The 20,076-nt window shown below is 40.4% G+C and overlaps 1 protein-coding gene across 3 annotated transcripts in view; it reads right to left on the bottom strand.

Annotated features, from left to right (window-relative positions):
- Positions 1-105: 105 nt before the first annotated feature.
- The window catches only part of LOC105561789, a 24,712-nt gene continuing 4,741 nt past the window's right edge, over positions 106-20,076 (bottom strand). Inside the window, exons 2-4 of one of the 3 annotated variants that reach the window (XM_012012101.1) lie at positions 11,463-11,648; positions 2,882-4,419; positions 106-2,444 (exon numbers count right to left, since the gene is read on the bottom strand). In XM_012012101.1, coding sequence (XP_011867491.1) covers positions 2,111-2,444; positions 2,882-4,323 — 1,776 coding nt within the window. In that variant the 5' untranslated portion in view covers positions 4,324-4,419; positions 11,463-11,648 and the 3' untranslated portion in view covers positions 106-2,110. Of the gene's footprint in view, positions 2,445-2,881; positions 4,420-11,462; positions 12,252-20,076 lie in introns of those variants that run through there. The other 2 variants (XM_012012098.1, XM_012012099.1) reach the window with 2 other exon arrangements.

Below are 20,076 nucleotides of genomic sequence, written 5' to 3'. Positions count from 1 at the left end.
AACACATTCCAAAACTATTATAATTCACCTAGATAGAAATTTGCGTAACTAATGTTAAGCAAGCTAATAATAAATAGAGGACTTTTAAAGATAGTTTTTCGTATCTCCTCGTAGTATAATTTATTAGTTTACAAACAGACATTTTCAATATGTTATATCTCTGAGAATTATTACAGCAGACCAAAATTTTCATCGTGTAAAACAGCGCATGAATATTGATTATACGAGAAACTCACTGTATTTTTCTCAATAGCTAAATTCGAAGAATAGTCCTCTTTTTAAATCATTTTACTTCAACTTAATATTTGTTCACTCTTAATAGTAAAAGCATTGACGTGTGGGCATATAATTATGAGACATATCGTTACGTAATATATGTATTATATATTATCACATATTATATTAAATGAGTATAAGCAAGAGCAAAATTATATTAAATAAAATAAGAGATATCATTTTATCTGCCAATATTTCAGTTTAAAAAACAGCCCACGCAAGCTTGAAAAATTACAATATTATTTTATTTTCGCGTATAAATCAATAATGTCATGCGAATCAACTTTTCTAACTCTTATTGACTCGTATTTACAATGGTCCCTTTATATTGATATATATATATATATATCTCATGGTGAAACGTGAATCACCCTCTTGCTTCAACAAACGAACTTTACGTCCAAGTAAAAAGCAATCGATTTTTGTCGTGTAGAAAGCGATCGAGGTTCACCATAAGATAGACAAATCTTCGAAATCTCGAAGAAAATTGTTCAGTTAAAAATTGACGAGAGAAAGAAACGACGATACTCGTCATCATTTTCATCAATGAATGCATATATTAAGTAATTTAATATTCTAACGCCAATTGAAATAGAAATAACATTGAGATGTATAATCTATGAGATTATGATCATGTACACCAACCGCGCTTTATTGTTATTTTATTTCTATTTATTTTCTCTCTTATCAAGAGATAACAGTTGCAATAGCTTTTGTTTTCCGTTTCCCAAAATCCTCGAAAAGCAAACCGCTTCGCGACTCCGGAACATTCGTTAAAAGTTGTTTTATATCGATGCTTATACATCTCACAGCGTTTCAGTCGTTGGAATGGCTAATATTTTTCAGCACTATTCCAAAAATAATTTCAAACGTCACATTAAACTAAACAAAAAAAAAGAAATTGTCACACATTGTGCCGTCGTAAGTATATTATCGACATTATAACGTGACGCACTTATAATGTAACTAATAATTTTGCTACTTCACCTGTCTTTTATACATATAATTTCTTTAGATTAAAGCACAACTGTAAAAGCCCGCGATTTAACTTTTAATAAATTTAAAATTATACGCAACATTAATTGTAATCCATCTACCAATACATCGCATTTATTCGCTATGGCTATGGTTCGATCAATCGCAGACTTGGTATTCCATATTGAGCATATATAAGACTTAATTAAGAGAAATTATTTACAAAAAGGAAGAGGGAGAATACTGCATTTTTTTTCATCATCGCAAACGTAGTCCAGTCGAGCAATTTGCCATTTGAATGAAAAATTTGCGTTTCATTGTCGAGACAAATCGAACCGCGTGCAATTACGCTCAACTTTGAGATAATTTTCGTTTCACGGACTATGTAAACGCCCGAAAATTCTATATTAATGTGGGACTCGCGTAAATTGAGCATTGTAAGATGTAGAATATAGATCCGCTTGATAATTTTTTATTAGATTGAAATGAACAAGGCTAAAATATTTTGTCGCGCAAGACACGATATGTATACATTTGTAGTGTTATTATCAGACAAAGATTGCGGATCTACTCTCTTCTTACACGCTCTTGACGCATAGAATACAAGACGCGATATTACGCTGTCACTAGAAACGGATCCACTTTACCGGTTACACCGATCCCGATTATCTGTTGGATTAAATCTACTCAAGTCCCACCGGCAATTACCTCCCGCTGATAGATTCATCGCTTCTCGTGGCTCTCTCGCCGCGCACAGCCCTTTCCTTTGTCCTTCCCGCGACGACCGATCAAATCTTCATGGGAGAGAGAAACAAGAGTAAGAAATAGGAGAGAGAGAGAGAGAGATCAATCTCCAACGCTATCTCGGGCCAAAGAAACCGAGCGTCTTGAGGGTGTCGGTGACCCTGCTGATCAGTTTATCCCTGTAACGCCATATCGTCGTGTCTATCAAGCTGTTCTCCCGATACTCCACGCAGGTTTTCTTTAGCGACCGAACGCAGTCGGCGCGATAATGCTGCAACTGCGCATCCTCAGTCTCAATGGGGTAACTTGTGCATCCTGCACCCAGGCACGCCAGCGGAAAATGGTTGTGTAAAGTGACCACTCGTTCTGGATTGTGGAAGCACTTGATGTATTGGTTTGGTTTCGTAAAGTTCTTGGAGCGGTATACGTGTTGAAGCATGTGCATATACCTGCGAGGACAATTTTCGAATCAAGAATGCGTTTTCCTGCGAGCTTCTTGCAATTTCTTGGAAAAGATCAAGTTAACACTAGAAATTTCAGCCCATGAACCACTCCTTACATATAGAGATACTCGAGATCAATTTAGAGATAACAAAACTACAACAATAAAAAGAAGTAGATTGTTTCAGCGATATTAATATACGAAGGAAGACTCGTAAATATTTAAAATTACAAAAAGATACAAGGAAAAAATTATTCGTTTGATTGTGTCTCCTTGGCGATTGCAATTTTTGTCAATTTGTCGGAAAGAAGAGAGAGAGAGAGAGAGAGAGAGAGAGAGAGAGAGAGAGACAATCAACGTACTCGCTCGCCATCGGCCATCCGCCTTCGCGCTCCCTTCACGGACGGTCGATTTGTGCGGCGTGAAAGTGGAAACCTTACTTACTTGGGTATGTCCTTGAAGTAACCGTGAGAGTGCAGTAGGTCGTCGAGGAAGTAGACGTTTCTGACGTTGTACGAGGCACGGGTCTCGTTCCGTATTTGTAGGGCCTTGGGCAACACCCGGCGCATCAGCTCCTGCCAGGTCGCGTCCTTGACGGGCATAATCACCTCGTCGACGTCCAGCAGTGCGATATACTCGTATTCGTACATATGTTTGTACAGACAGTCGTTGTAGGGTATCAGCTCGTTCTGCCGCTTGTGATTGGTCTTCTTCGTGAGATACATATGCTGGAAGGCGGGCACGTTAGGCTGTCCGCCCGGCAGGGTCAACGGGGTCACGTGCACCATGCCCAGACGCTGGTAATGCCGCAACACCTTGGTCACGTTCGGATGCACCTGCAGCTCGTAGAAGTAGATCTTGTCGGCACCCAGCAAGCTGATCAACTCGATCCACTCGACCAGTCGGACCGACAGATCCTCGTGCAGAAAGTCCAGGCCCTTTACGCACACCGCAAAGTCCCTCTTGCGCTCGGGCTTGTTGTAAATCACTCGGAGATGGTTAGTGGCCGTGTCGCAACGCTTCTCCACTATGGAGACGGACGACGGTGGCTTACCGTGCGCTTGCGGCGGCACTCTACACGCTATCACGTACGGCTGATAGATGCCCTGCTTGTAATTGCCCCATTTAGGATACCAAATGTACTTGTATTCGAGCGTCTCGATCATCTTGGGCTCGCTCTCGCCCTCGTACCACAACTGACAATACGTCTTGACGATCGGCTCGATTCGATCGATCATGCCAACGATCCTTACCGCCGGCCCGATCTTGGATAACTTGCGATTGTCGTAGAACGCACCGAAAAACTGGAATGTGCCGTTGCTGGTTCGCAGAGTTTGCCAATAGATATTGTTAAACTCCAGATCGTAAATCTGTGGGTACTTGGCGCAGCTCTCGTTGCTCCGTTTTGTCAGTTTGCTGTTTCTCGACCAATCGCTCAGCGGTAAGCTCGGTATTCTCTCGGCGATCTCTTCGATCAATTGCTGCTCGGTTTTCGCTGGTCTCTTGTCCAGCAACGGCTCCAGCTCGAGCGTACTTGTCGTTACGTCCAAATGGTTTCTCAGAGTAGTCAGGGTGGTCAGCAGGGCACCGTTACCGCCAGAATTGGTGAGATCGCTCAACGACGACCTTTGCAAGAGATATCGGGACAGACTCAAGCTCCCCGAAGAACCCCGGCTCGCACCTCGATCGTTGCCGACGCCATCGACCTCCGCCAGGTTACCGATGCCGTCCTCGGCCGTCGGACCATTATCTTGACGGAGAGCCCTGTTCTCCAAGTGACGGAACTGTACCGCCGCGATCATTAGCAGTCCCCAGGCGAATACGAAGATGAAGGCACGCTTCGCGCATCTCGACGAACTACCGCCGCAATTCTGTATCGTTGTCATCCTGCTGCTGCACCCGACCCTGCTTCCCGATCGCTCCTTGGACGGCGCTGGACCCTAAATTCCCCTCCTATTTTTCCTTCCCCTCCAAGACCAAATCTGAAACAGGCAAGCTCGTCGTCCACAAAGTGTCCACAAATCTGCTATAAATGCGACTGCGAGAGAATGTTACTAATCATTTTATCGTTTCAACGACATTCCTTCCACTCTCATCTAAAGCTATTCATTTCATTTATAGGAATTTACAAGTCTCATACCTATCGACGTTATATAGTTTGGTAGTACAGAGAGCCAACTCGATGAGAATGCGGTGTCCCTTCGCTTGGAAAGCCATTGCTTTCGAGAAGATTAAGTTACGTCAACGAACGAACGATTATTTATCCGCAAGAGTCGACAAGACGAAGTAACCCATGACTAGTAAACAGAATTTAGGGCAAGAAACGAGATAATGCCTTTAACTGTATAAGGACACCCGCTACCGGTAGCCAGTACTCAACTATCATCAAGAAAGCGAGCGACCCTGTCGGGCGAAACCCCGTTGGCCGGATCGGGCGAGTCTCGAGGGAAAGAGAGAATAAGAGAAAGAAGGAACATGAGACCCGCTTGGAGATACGTGGAACCGGTTATGCTGATGGCAAACTGTTTTTCACCTTTTGCACCTCGCTCCAACTAACCTCCTCCCTTCCTGACCACCTCGGGCCTTTTGCCCGACGATGTTTCCCCTCGTCTAGTCTCTTCCTTTCCTCTCCTTCTAAACCTCCTTCTAAAGGCGATGATGGCGGACTCTCAGGATCAAGTTTAACCGCAACCTATACGATTTTCCATGAGGACTTTACCTCTGTCACGTATGCTTTACTGCCTGTAGCTTTTAGTAATATCTATGAAACAATATCTTTTATCAATAACTACTCTGTCTATCACAGATCAATAAATGGAACAATATCTTGGACGAACATAGACCTCTAATCAAAGTAATCATTAAATTTATTAAGATTATTGTCACCATGCAGTAATTGATTAAAAACGCTTTTTGCGCCATTTCGACAGCGGAACAATCTCACTTGCTAAACTAAGCGAATATCCACTTGAGAGATCTTTAATTAACGATGATTTATTTAATTTATCGACACGCGCTAAGCTCGATAAATCGCATGCGAAAGTGCAACTCGCGTATGTGCGCGAGCGCGATGCCACCTCGTTCCCGTTTAATTCAGGCCCCGTTCTTATCGTCCCGTTTGGAATTAGCAATCCCGCACAACAGCAGACCGGCGCGCGACCGGCCAGAACGCAAATTGCGCGGAACGAACGCGTTTATATCGACTCAATCGTCATCGTTCGATACATCCCATCCATTGTGTCGAGCGTTTGTCAAAAGAGAAATTTGAATTTTTCCTGAAATTTTCCAAGCAGCACTTTATAGATATTAATTCTTACCGATCATCATCTGATCTAATTCTGACAGAACATTTATTTAACATTTATTGATGATCAACGCTGACAGCATCTACAGACGACGACAACACGACCAACGTTTAAGAGAAAGCAGGTTAATAACAAGCCGAAAATGTGGGCACGCAAAGTTTAACTCGTTTCTTTCCGGATTCTCCTTTCGACAAAGAAGATGCGTATACAAAACGAATATATTGCTCCTTGCCCCAAATTATAACTTTTATTGCTAACTTTAATCTCTTTATTACTAGCAATAATTTAGAAAGAATGGATAAGATTTGAGGTAATAGTAACACAGTATTAACATTAACCGCGGCAATTCATTATCTACGCCCACAGAAAAAAATGTTCGAATCCAATGCTATTGCACTCGAATGTATCATAAAATAGGGTCGATATAGCGCCAATCACGTTTATTATAGAAAAAGGAATATTTTAAATATTGTAATCTGGTGCGTTGTAAGATGGAGGGAAAATTTCTTCTAAACGCAGCAAGTTACTCTTGTCTCAATATAGTAAGTCAATCTTTTTCAATTCGATAGAGGAGAATAAGAATGATCTTATTTTTAGACTAAATGAGGTTGTAAGAAATAGAAATGCGTCAAGAATAGTTTTTATCTCGGTATCAGAAATCCTTTCTGTGTGAGGGTGTAAGTTTCAATAAGATATTCAATAGCATACTTATACAAAGTGCAAAAGAGTGATTTCTCTATCAAAGTTATCACATCTGTCGTCTCCTGGCCAACACTACGAGTACGAATAGGTATGCACGATAATATGCTCGTGAATATCCGTGCGCGCGAGCTCATCGCCGATAAGATCCTATTGGAATATTAATCCTTTCGGGCGTTTAATCACGCATTAATATAATCGCAACGTCGCTAACTAAATATGCATCCTTGAATAAAATGGTGATTATATCTCAAGGTTCTCGATCGAAAAACATATCCGCGCCAACTCTTGCCTTCCTCGCAAAAGAAATGCGTTTATTCCGCTTGCAAACCTTTTCTACACGGTAAAATCTCTCAAACGTGTACACCTCCTCGTCGATAATCCTCTATCCGCTTGCGTCAGTCGCCGATAAATTATTCGTCAACGTTGCGTATGCGAGATGTGTGGTAGCTGAGTCACACAGACCGTATCTTTTGCAGTTGACGATGATTCTAAATGAAATTATCTTTTAGAAAAATTATCGATCCGCCGGACAGCTCAATTAGCTGTGTAATTATTAATTAAATTTTGGCGAATATATCATTTATTCGTATAAATCTAATAAGATTACGGCAAAGGGATATTTTGGGAACACAAAGTTTAAGACTCGTTACGCGTGCTCGTGCAAGATGCATCTGCATTCCGCATCTTATGCAATTCCGTTGCACCTCCGCGATTTCTTCCTTCGTTGCTAACCGCTATAAAGAAAGATGGAGAGTGTTAAACAAGTTATCCTACGTCAATTATCTCACGAAATCGTTAGTGTTATTTAAATCGACAATATAGCCGCTGATAGCTTTAGCATCTCACAACGTATTCGATAATAGCCTCGGCATACTTGCGATAAATTCAAACTTCAATACGAACAAACATTTCAACTTGCGTATCTGTCAACGAGAAGAGTGAAAAGACATTTCTCCTCGCGTGCGTTTTATGCGTGATAATTAATGTCATAAAGGACACTGCGTCCTTTTGGTGAGCTATTTTATAATATAAGACAGCTCCATTCCGTATGTGTGTAGCCTCGAGAATTGAAAATATCGAAATTAGACCGGTTTTAATGCTCGCTCGAGAGAAAGACGGGAGGAATGACGACATATGCGCGCAGTCCAGCGAGGACGATTTTGTGGAAAGTCGAGTAGAGAGAGCGAGTGATGCTGTTACCGCTGCTACTGTTGGCTCGTACGTTCGCCTGCTCCAATTGCGATTTCTCGCTTACGCGTGCTAATTAACCCTAATTGTACGAGGGGAAGAGAGAAAAAAAGAAGAGGATAGATCGCGCGGCGCGAGTAGAACGGCGGGGATGCTCTATAACGGGCGATTTCACCAGTCTCATCGTCGATCTTCGAGATTCGAGAGCGAGATAGCATTCTGTCGTGCAATATCGTCCGCAATTGCTCGTACACAACACACATACGTATCAAGTACGGCGTCAACTCTTTTGATTCAACGCAGCACACTCGGTGCCACGCGGTTCCCCGTTTATGTTTTACACCATGTGTTACTTGGTATAATAGTAGATACGGGATAGATAACTAAAATAATGCGTTCAATTGACACTCGCTAATTATCTACGTATTGTCACGATGCGCTTCGCACAAATGTGCTTCAATTGCGACTGATTCGACGATAATGATTTCGTTGGAATTATTACTGTAATACCACAATTGCACAATTAATAATTATTCTCAAATAAGAGGGACGTTAAATTAGAAAGGGAAATTACTCGATAGAAAAATTCATAGGCTTTGCTTGTTCTAGCTTATTGTAGTTTGCACATTAGAAAATATATGTCTTACGAGTTGAGTAAATTAATATCTCATATAATTAAATCGCGTACAATCAATTTGATAAATCAATGTCGAATCTGGAGCAAATATACCGGAACTGTGAAAATACAACATGCATACTCGAGTGTAATCAGAATCGTTTCTCTCGCCAATGACTTGTATGACATGAATCGGTATAGTGCATATCGATACATTTGTTAAGCTGGAATGACGTCAACATACTCGGCTTTGAGCGTATGAATATCTTTTTTATTGTGTTGCGTTAGAAACTCTTTACCAGATCTCAGAGTACCGTAGTAAATAATTACTACGCATAATAAACTAATTAAATAATTCCGCAGGATTGTACTCATACATGTCCGACTTTGTCATTACACACGTGTCTAATTCGAAAGCGTATACTGTGATCCCGATTCTGCAGTGGTCGCAACGTTCGAAATCCTTTTTTCGAGCGGAATAGAAACGAATGCCATTGCCTGGTATCATCACTTTGACACGATAAGGACATTCTAGATATCCCTTGCACTGCGTATAATATTTGGTAAGAAATTTGTCATGTATAGTTTTATAATCTCTTTTTATTTCCCAGCTTTTTATCCTTCAATGTCTCTGAACCGTGTCTCGAAGGACATGACGCCTCGATAAGATTTGCTATTTTTAGCTCCTATCGCTTTTCCTTTTCTTCCTTCTTCTCTCCTTTTTGCCGACTATTATAGCTTGCGCATAATAAACGCGTAATTAAATGACTCACCGTTCGTATTATGCCGTAGCAATTAAGCCTGTTATACGCAAATATTTAACGGCATTGCATCGAATGTCGAAACGAGGCCGTTGTTCCCTACCACAGGAAGCAAATGGCACTTAAAATTGCCGGCCGCACGCACGTCATCATCTCGTCGAGGGATAACTGCACACGATCCTTCTCTCGTGTGGATGTAATTTTGATTCGACCGACATGGGTGCCACTCTGCTTTTATCCGAGACGGAGAAGATCCTTTTTCTCTATCCCGATAACTGCGCACGCGTTCAATTCCAAATATCTCTCGACAAATGTCTCTTTTCCCAGCGAGAATACTAGCGAGACCACATTCGAACATCTTTATTCACCCCTGGCACATGGCGTCGCCCCACGATATATTTAGATCGTTTAAATCGCATTGACTTTTCTCTAAATTTTACCGTGGAATTTCCAGAATAAATAAAAAGACATAACAAGCGTATAAGCAGATATGAAAAATTCATTTACGTTACATTTCGGAGGTTTTGTCGCGTTACTCAACAATGATGTGTACGCGGAGACGCAACGTGCAACATTACGTGACGCATCTGTTGCGCTACGACCGACTTTATCGGGGATGTCAGGTTGTGATACTTGGATCGTACAACCGTTACCGAGAGAGGAGAGCCGGGGGTCATAATGCACATTGGTCTTTACACACCTCATTCTCCCCACAAGCAAAGATTACACATTATCATCTCTAGAAATCCATGCTCGCGATATGTCCAATATTTATCAAGTATTCAAGAGCTATTGCAACCTTAATTATATGTATAATAATCGCACATTTTTCACTAATGTCCAATAAATTTAACTAGTTAGCCTTTATGAATTAAAAGCTGAAACTGACCTCTCGTAATAAATCATACCGAACATGAATATTAATCAATCAACTGCTGAGAAAAAGACAAAGCATCTTCATTTGCAAACGTTGACTAAACAAATTTATGAAAAGTTTCCTAATTACGCAGCTCTATTTTTAGAGCCGTCTTTTACCAATATTTTCATGACATTACCGTGGAAATAAGACACGTATATTTTTAGGGTCAGAAGCAACTTGTTTACTTCAACGAAAGAATATGATTTCGAGCATTTTGCATTTTGGGAATATTTCTTTATATGTATTTTCTTACGTCTCACGCAAATTATTGAAATGATAATAATAACCATACGATACTGCTGACGAATAATTACACAAGGTACTACATAATAATTTCCTCAACAGATCACGTATCACGCTTGCACCACAATGCATTATAATTATTTTGTAACCTATTTTCTTTGTTCGCATCTAGCACAAATTATACAAAAGAATGGCAATCCGGCACGTGAAAATCGTCCTTGGACAGTTGAATTAATTACTTGACTTGCACGAATTAAAGGTAGCGGAACGAGACGATTAAACAAACGTGATTCGTTTGGCAATGGATTGCTCAGCAAATTTAAAGCGCTAGATTAATGTTGTACAATGTGAAAAATGGAAAAATTGTCGTTAAAGAAATATCAAGGCCGTTGGTTGGAAAATCTGTCGATTAACGTGGTAAAATGCTGGTCTATTCCGTATGCATTTATTCGTCGATAACGGAAATTGAATCCTTGGTTGGTTTTTTTGATTGACGTCATTAAAACCGATTAAATTGGGTCATTAAAGCGTACAATCGTGCGATATTCGCCGATCGAACGAGAGCCGCGCGTATTTAGCTCTTCTCCAGGCTTTCACACACTTTCATAATTTGTAGCGTGCGGCCGCGATCAACGGTATTCGACGAAATTCTATGCATGCGGACATACGATGCGTGTATGTACAGTTGCCCGATTTCTCCAAGAAAGAAAAAACCAAGTGCTGCATCTTATTTTGGAATCCTAAGTGTGACTTATCTATCAAAAGGGAATATCAAATTTTTCATCTTTTTATCTAAATTACCGATTCCGATCGAAAGGAGGAGCACAGTCGCAGAAACGCGGATCTATATACAGAATCCACCAAAGCTAAGGTAGATCGAGGTCACGATCGCTTTAACGGTAATTCCTTGAGGCAATCACTTGGTTCACGAAATGGTCGGAATGATCGATATACTTAATTGCGTCACGAAAATTTCGTCAATCTCACGGTTAGCAGTGGCAACGTCAATTCTTTGAGCGAATTTCCAATTAATTTCTCTTTGACCATTCGTCGAGAAGATCGATATGAAAACTTGTTGAAAGAAATGGGATCGAAACGAATGGTATTGAGAAACTTGGCAAAACTTGAAACTTTAACGAGTACATTAAAAAGCAATACTCGTACCTATCGGAGCAAGTCTCTCGATATTACCGTTATATACCAAGCGCTTTGCAGCTATGTGAAATAAAAAGTTTAATTCGTTACTTTGGTATGAATTGTACAGCCGAGAGAGAGAGCTGTTTCTACTTACGAGAAATAGGAAGAAATACGGGTCGATGGTCAGAACAGTCTGGTTGGAATCCATCCGGATGGTCGCATCTCGCGCGACACTCGACCAGAGGAAGAGGAACGGATCCGCGTCAACACGCCGGCATTCCTCTCCCATTGGCACACGGCATCACGGCATTTCGTACTTGACTCTCCTTCTTGTCTTCGGCTGGTCCACAACACACACGTTTAAAGGACAAAACGCGAACCGGACGCGCTTTCTTCTCCCGATTCTTCGCACATATGTATATCCTGTACGTGTGTCGACTGCCGCGCCGGATAAACACGATTGAATGGAAAGAACGGAGCTGGAATTTGCGATATTTCTCCCGATTCTTTTATTGGACGATCGAGTACGCGCAAATTATCACTGTCACTTGTTCTCTTCACGAATTGATGACGGTAACTTTGTGCGTTCCGGTAAAGCTCGACATTAAAATGCCATTTCTGGTGGCCGGTCGCCGGTCGCCGGTCGCCGGACGCCGGTCGCCGGTCGCCACTCGAAAGAATATGCAAGGACCTGTTACGTGCAACTCTACACCAGCAGCCAGCACGTTTCCCTTCTGTTCTCCAATCCACTACGTTCGGCACCACAACCACGATAATAATTTATCTCAAAAAACAGTTTTACTTATAACAACGACAAGTTGATACTATAGCGGAAATTAACTTGCATTTTCGAGCCCGATAAGTTCGGGACGAAAATACTCGTCGTATGCCGTGTCGGCGTCTCGCTCCGAACTGCCGCCAGACGCCAGACGCCAGACCAAGTCTTCGACTAGGGGGCCGTTCGAGGATCGAGAGGGGAGCTCCAAGAGAGCGAGAGAGAGAGAGAGAGAGAGAGAGAGCGAGAGAAAGACAGAGGTGGTCGATTGGTCAACTTACATGACTTGAATGGGAAGGGAGATTCCTCCGGGATTCCAAGGGTATTGGGGAACACATGGAAAGTTGCAAGGGAGCAGCTACGCCAAGGAAGAGGCAACGTCTTTGTCATGGCAGGCAGACATATGTGTGACTGTAGCCCTTCATATGGCAACTTAAGTCGCGACGATTAAGACGAACAATTTGTTTCATCAATCTTTTCATCTTTTAATATTACAGTTTCTATTTGTGTCATCTATTTGATTTACGAAACATTTTTTGTTCAAACATCTCATTTCCCGTCCTATCTAATCAATTCTTACGTAGTATGGGCCTGAATGATTAAAGAAACTCTTTGAGACGTTATCTATGTACTATAGCCGGATGCAACCGAAACTGAGTCTCAGAACTTGTCTATCTCCCGAACCAGATGTTCTTTCTCTCGGCTCTTGAAAAGGGTTTACATTTATTTTCTTAATTCTAAATTCATATTTTCATTATTTGACAGTAAAATCGTATTACTTGTTAAATCATCATCCTAATAAATAATTACATTCAGAAGAGCAATATGTTTAAAAAGTAGAAGCTAGAATAGTTGGAATAGACACAAATTCATTAAGTCTTGTCGGAAACTCACAGGGAGGAATTTTAACGGCTCGTTGGAATTTCCACGTCGAAACGCCATTAGGAAATCGAGCTGTGGTTATCTGATTACACTGAAAAATTATCACGTTTCACTTCGAGGAGCTTTTTTTATGTATATACGAGGGTAAAAGAATCCCGGTGTGGTCTATACAGCAACTAACACAGACAATCGTCAACCCAGAAGCAACTTTCTCAACTATACATTTTAAGGACGAAGCATCAATCGGCCGCGAATTTGCTCGTCCAACCAAATCTACGTGACTCTCATTTTTCCCTTTCGTAGAGTTAATGAATATAATCTAAGGGCTCTGATCAATAGAAAGGGAAGGTTGCGATACTAATTTCATTAGTGATACTAGTTTCAAAAGAGCACTCTTGGATAATTCTGATCGATAAGCTGTTTCTCAATTATTATACAACAAATTAACGATCCATCTCGAATAAATACATTTTACATACCTACTTTCGTTGCCACATTAGGCGTGCACGATCGAGCAAAAAGGTAGGAATATTGAACGAAAAGGGGAAGGAATTCACAGGACTGCAATTTTATCGAGTCAAAAGTACGATAAGATATAACAGAGATATTAGATGGAAAGCCATCTGTTAATACAAACATTGATTAGCTATTTGCCGAGATAACTATTTAACTTTTCAATGTGTACCTACTCTATTATATATACGACGAATAAAACAAAACTACACTAAACAATCGATATGTCGTACAATTATCTACTTTAGTGATTCTCGAGAATATACAATTATTAAAAATAATATTCTTTATCGTTAATATAAGAAAAATTGTTGAGCGTTGAGCGAGATTACGTAAAATTTGCGTGTCAGATTTTCAATCGCGTGGCCCATAGATCTTGGTCGAAGAAAAATGACAGGATATATAATATCTTAGGTAAGGTCTTCCCAACGAAAGGAACAATAGAGTGCACGTGGTCCGCGAGCGAAGCCCGCAACTGGGACATGGCTGTCACGATCATCATTATAGACAATAATTGTTTCAAGGGGTTTCTTCGATATTAGCACCGACATCAGCATCGCTGGATATTTTCTCTTTGGCAGTAACTGTCAGCACACGATATTCCACAAAGTGTATCGGATCAAGCTTTCCATTAATTAAAATTGCTAACTAAAAGGCATCATTTCCTAAATCATTAGATTACCCATATTTTGCAGTACAAGCAGAAGATTAAATAATACGAGAGAAATTAATATGGCGCTTACATATTAATATCTTTAAATCATAATGGCTGACGTAAAATAATGTAATCTTAGCTTGTAAACCTGTATGTATTTATTTATAATATCTGAGGTTAATCATTTTTACTTGCTCCGTGTAAGTGTGAAGGTAAATTGTCTTAAACTTTTTAAGCGTTGCATTGCCGTTAGCATTGTATAATTTTTAAAAGATTTTCATCATTTGTATTATTACGTGTACGTTATTGCTTGATCATTAGCGTAAGTCGATAAGCAGATTAGAAACCTAACGGTTTCAATAATCATTCGTCAGCAAATAAATTCGCCATTTTCCCCATTATACTGATTGTATTGATCAAACAAGAGTTTTATATTGCAAAATATTAACAAGCGGGATACGTAATTATTCGCGCTCAACTGTTACGATCGTCCAAGACCCCGTTCGTTGACGTCGTTGATGATGCCGTAATCCATCTGAGAAAGATGCTTTGATATGCGAAAAGAGCTACGAGAGAGTACTATTACAAAAGCACGAGAGCAACTGACAATTTATAAAAGTGGACAAGAAATTTTCAGAATTCGTATACCGTTAGTTTCGCCACATTTCATTGTTGACTGTTTCTTTTTCGCTTCAATTATGTATCCAATTATGTATCCAATTATCTATTCAATTATGTATTCATGTATGTATGAGAAAAATAATTGAGACAGACGGTCACACATTATTCAACATTGTTTCGTCCGTTATCTTGTCCTGTTGCTAATGAAGAAATGGATAAATAAATATGTGTTAATTGTTTTGTATCAATTCTGAAATTTCATAGCCGACACGAGTGTTAATGCTTTGCTTGGAGCACACTTTATACAAGCTGAAATACCGATGAAATTTACAATATGCAACATATCGATAACAACGTAATGCGTGGAAAAGCGATATCGCTTTTGCACACAAACTCACTTATCTTTTCTAACATTTATGTTTTCGACTAAATTCTATCCAATGATATTACATGGCGATTAAATAATAGATCGCGACGCGGAAGTTTAATTAAGAATACAATGGGCACTGAAGTTCAAATACGGTATAAAAGTAGGATACTTTTCCACGGTGTAAGAAACGAAAGTCTTACGCTACCAACTTTACGATACTTAACTGTAACGACTAAATTTTCACGCGTGTCGTGAAAAATATCTACTTGATAATATTTTACTCTTGCCCAAGTTTAGCAATTTCAACATATTGTGTGTTGTATTTCACGCATAAATCAGTTATTGATTTGAAAAAAACAATTATTCTTTCAAAGGTCATTAAATTAAATTATCCTGCTTTCATACTTATTCATACACAAAATACATATTAGAATGGACATCTGGCGAAAGTAGCTCGAATAGAAACATTCGTGATTGTCAAACAACTACTATTTAAGTCGCGGCCTAGAATGATTTTATGATTGCCCGTCAGAAATTGATCCTGATTTATAACCCTCTTTGATCTGATTCTACAACATTCATCGTTCAGCTAATCGTTTATCATTACCGTTATAATTCCACCGATTCACCATCGTCATTAATCGCGCAATTTTACGCGACTTGTCGATCATGCCGCGATTGCGCCTCTGTTTATCCGCACGAATCGATTGCGACTGCAACTCAATGTTCGCATATTGCAAAAATTCTACCTTACTAGTCCCTTTCTCTCTTCTTCGGCGCATCAGAGAGAGAGAGAGAGAGAGGGAGCAATTTCTTTGATCGAGAAATTTTTTCATTATTTAGATTAACGAAATTATTTAGAAAAGTAATGACCTCAAAATCGTCGATACAACTGTCGTAGCATGATGTCATTTCACCTTTTTTGCGGGTATCATTAAGTCCTCTGCATAGCGTGATGACTATCTACGGATAGATTTTATCTTCGTAATAAGTACGCGAACTCTCGACGACGTCCTTGCGAAATTCCTCGCCAAGAATCTTTAACTAATTGTAAGATCTTTATTAATAGCACGCGTTCGAAATGCGGGTAAATAATTTTTTTATTGCAAAATTACATATAAACATTTGCAAATTTGTCAACTCGCAACGCTGCTTTTGAAAATGTTTCACTGCGAGCAATTTACGTCCGTTTCTCTATTAAGAGCTAGTGGTCTAAACTAACAAACTGTTAATCGTATAGCGGAGATAAAGAATTGGATGGCAGCGAAAGTAATTGAATTTCTAATCGATCGATTGCATCTCGAATGCATTTTCTACGCTCCCGGATAAACAATAAGAAAGAATATTTGACAACTTTGATCAACTTTGAATAACTAAATTGGAATGAAATTGGAAACTGAACGAAATTGAAAAGAAAGCAATAATTTGATTAAATTGTCCCGTACAACATATCGCTACTTGTTAGTAAAATTTTTCCTCACAAATTTAATCCTCGCTCGAGTGTTGAAACATGACATCCTATTAATTTGAATAATCCGAGTTTTACCTCGACGTAGTCTAAAAATTATGTATATGGCACGAGTGCATCTTAAACCACGCGTTAACCCGTACCTCATCATAAAGGACGCACGCGCGTCCTTATCGTAAAGTGCACGAGTCATAAATTCACGGGATACTGTCAGCGTGCGTGGAGAACGTTATCCTTTCAGCGCTCGTCTAACATCATGAATCACCGACAGGTTAACGACAGGTCGGCCGGCCACCGTAATCCAGTTCCATGCTCGTTTCCCGCGCGCAGCCGCTCTACCCTTATTTATCGCCCCTAAGCGCACATTGGAAATAAATTATTTAAAGCACTATTTTCGCATTATTCTAGCTATGAAGCCTACGAGCGTAATTAACGCTCCGGCCGAGTGTGCATCAGTCGCCGTCGACATTCGCTGAATTATCGTTGCACGAGTCGTTTAGTAAATCTGCTCTTTGTCAAGTATTTGCAATCACTACCATAGGATACTAGATTAGAGTTGATCAACAATTCAAATTAAGCTTTGAGAAAAAATTTGTATTATTTTATCAAAGTAAGTTGGATCAAAGTATATTTTGCTTCAGTAGCATTGCGTATCTAATAAATATTCCAATAAAGCATGCTCGTTGTTGATGCTGCTAGCAAAATTATTGCCTCGTATTATCGAGTACCTATACGAATTTGGTTTCAAATTACTTAAAAAATTAGGTATTTTGAATATCTGTAATTAAGTCTTTCGTCTCCGTCGTCTTTTTTGCTTTCATTTATATTCCACTGAGATGACAGGCCCCGGAAGGCACGTTTGACGAAAGTATAGTTAATTAAAAACGGTTACATGAACGAATAATAGAGTTTCGTAATTACGAAGAGACCGAGAGCGTTATGAGAAGTAAAAATTGGATTATTTTCGTGGAATGTTAAATGTTATTTGTTGAAAAGAGATTGATTTCTTATATTGTACGATCCATAATTTTGTCTCATTAGTTGGATACGGAAATACGAGCATGTGCCGCGTCGATTGTCTCGTCGCGCGCGGCATATCCAATAATGTCTTTCTCCGTTCGCTAATCGTAAGTATTAAATCTTTCGTAACAACGAAAGGTCACCGTGTTGATGCACTAAGAGAGGAGATCGAGTCACCGCTATCATGGTACGTATCCTTTCCCCCGTGTGGCCTTTCTCTTTCACTGTACACATTGCAGGCTGCTGCGCTTTCCCCTCGCCTTGCAGCGATTTGATCTCGGGTGTAGCTCGAAAATCGATCTGGCGAAAAGTCGCGAAAGGATAAATTTCCATTTTCACGGTCTCGCGTGTCGTTGGGATGGCGATGACAAAGAGCTTCGTTGCTGCGCAAACGATCGGAACAAAGTCGTGCAAGGCCGAGTCAATGCCACGTTTTCGAATCGCTGCCCTCGCGTAAAGCATTTCCCTCATGAAGATGAAAGTGCCAAGTGCTAAAAAGAAGCTTTCTTCTACTTTTGGCAATGCCGTCTTATTTAACAGTTGTTCCGATCTTCCGACTTGATTAGGAGTGAGTATGCTAATTTGATTGTGCACCGATATATCGCGGCAGAGTAGAGGACTTGTTTGCCCTAGAAACGTCATTGGCGGAGTTAGCAGCCACTCGTAATAAGTCCGTTACGCAATTTCACGTCCTGCAGACGGCCGGCGGGGTCCACTTGGTAACGATGACGACGACCGAATTAGGACAACCGAGCGCTACCGAGGACACTTTAACGCTGATGCAGGCCTTCCTGCAATCTACGCTTCATCCCGGCGCGATCGTAACAGGCTGCCTCGCTCACTTCGCTTTAATGAATAGAGTGCATTCTAATCTAACGATAAATGCTACATAACGCTCGTCGAACCAAGCCGATTCTATCCTATCGATATTATCTGACATTCGTTGAATCAAATGTTGAAATGGTCTCGCGATGCCGCTTTGTAACCTGCTAAATCGCGCGAAATAATTGTTATAATACACATCATAACTCAAGGAATTATGACCGAATTGGTTTCTCCTTATGCACGCGAATCACGTCTCGGGTCGTGCAAACATCTATCTTTGTCTCTATTTCTCTCGCGCGTTAAGAATTGCGCGTGCTAACAATTAGCCCGAGCACTCGGTGGAACACACAAGGTGAAATAGATTTAAAGGCACTCTACTTGCTCTATTCTTACTGTTTTCCAAATCGACGATATAACGGCACGTCCGCGTCGTGGGGGTGGTAGGTTAATTCTACATCATCCTGTACAAGTATTTAAATCAAACTGAGATATATATGTTTAAACTTTCGTTTAACCTTTAGCATCGGCTATTGAGTTTTGCAGAATAAATTTCTCTTCTAAAGATGGTCTTATATAATTTACATTTACATAACGTAAAATCAATGTTGGATTACCTCGTTTACTTGCAATACGTTAACGCTCGGTGCATACGCGAGAAGGTTTGCCTAGCGATTCCTAAGGGCGAGTCTCGCTTTCACGCTCGCGAGACGGAGAAGAGTTCTTTTGGAGAAAGCTGTTCGCATGCATATTTGACGCGTAACAATTGCTCGCTCAACGTCATTACCGATAGTAATGGGCGTGAGATGCGAGATAATTCCGCGATCTTACATAAATATTACTCCATTTAATCAGGTTTAATCAAGTCGTTTATCGCTTTTCATTATTGCCTTGTTAATTTATTAGAATGTCACTTGTCCAACTCGATCATTAGCAATAGTGAAATGATACCGAGTTAAGCGATCCATGTTCCCATACGAGCGCACAACTTGAAAGAGTCGAACCGAACCAACTTTCTCAACGCGTTATCGCCCAATATCGCCCTCGTGCGAGATGATATTTTTAAATTTCCGACAGCAGCGGACCTCCTGGAGCTGAAAAAGAGAGGAGAGATACTGTCTCCATAAAGATGTTGGGGCAATGGCCCATCAAGGTCGCGTTGCGATTGCACGCGCGGACGCACTCCCTCGAGGTGGCGAGAAGGTGCGCGAGAGAAGCGCCCATGGTCTCTCGTGTCGGGTCGGGAGTGACCTTCGTGACGTAACGGAGCGAAAAACCGCGCGAGTTCTATTACGAGTTCCGCACACTGAAAAAAATAATCGGGTAAAGACAACCAAGTGTCGGAGTTGCGCAAATTTAGTTGCACAAACTGGTATCGAGTCAAATTGACTAAAATTCGAATTAGTTCTACAATGTGACGTAGTTATTTGTACTCTAAAATTTAGTCAACAGTAAAAGGTTAACTGAACTCAAACATAGTTATATGTACAATGTATAATGTTGTTTGAACTACCAGAATTATAGTAACTTTACCTGTGTTTGGAGGGTCAAATCAAACTGACAATAAGTACATTGAATTCATTATTTGGATAATTAGACAACATCTGCGTAATAGATTCAACTAAAAGAAATCACGCGAGTT

This window comes from Vollenhovia emeryi, unplaced genomic scaffold, assembly GCF_000949405.1.
Source record: "Vollenhovia emeryi isolate VEMERY1.0 unplaced genomic scaffold, V.emery_V1.0 DF939200.1, whole genome shotgun sequence".
Classification (NCBI taxonomy): domain Eukaryota; kingdom Metazoa; phylum Arthropoda; class Insecta; order Hymenoptera; family Formicidae; genus Vollenhovia; species Vollenhovia emeryi.
This window is presented reverse-complemented; position numbering and strand designations above follow the sequence as displayed.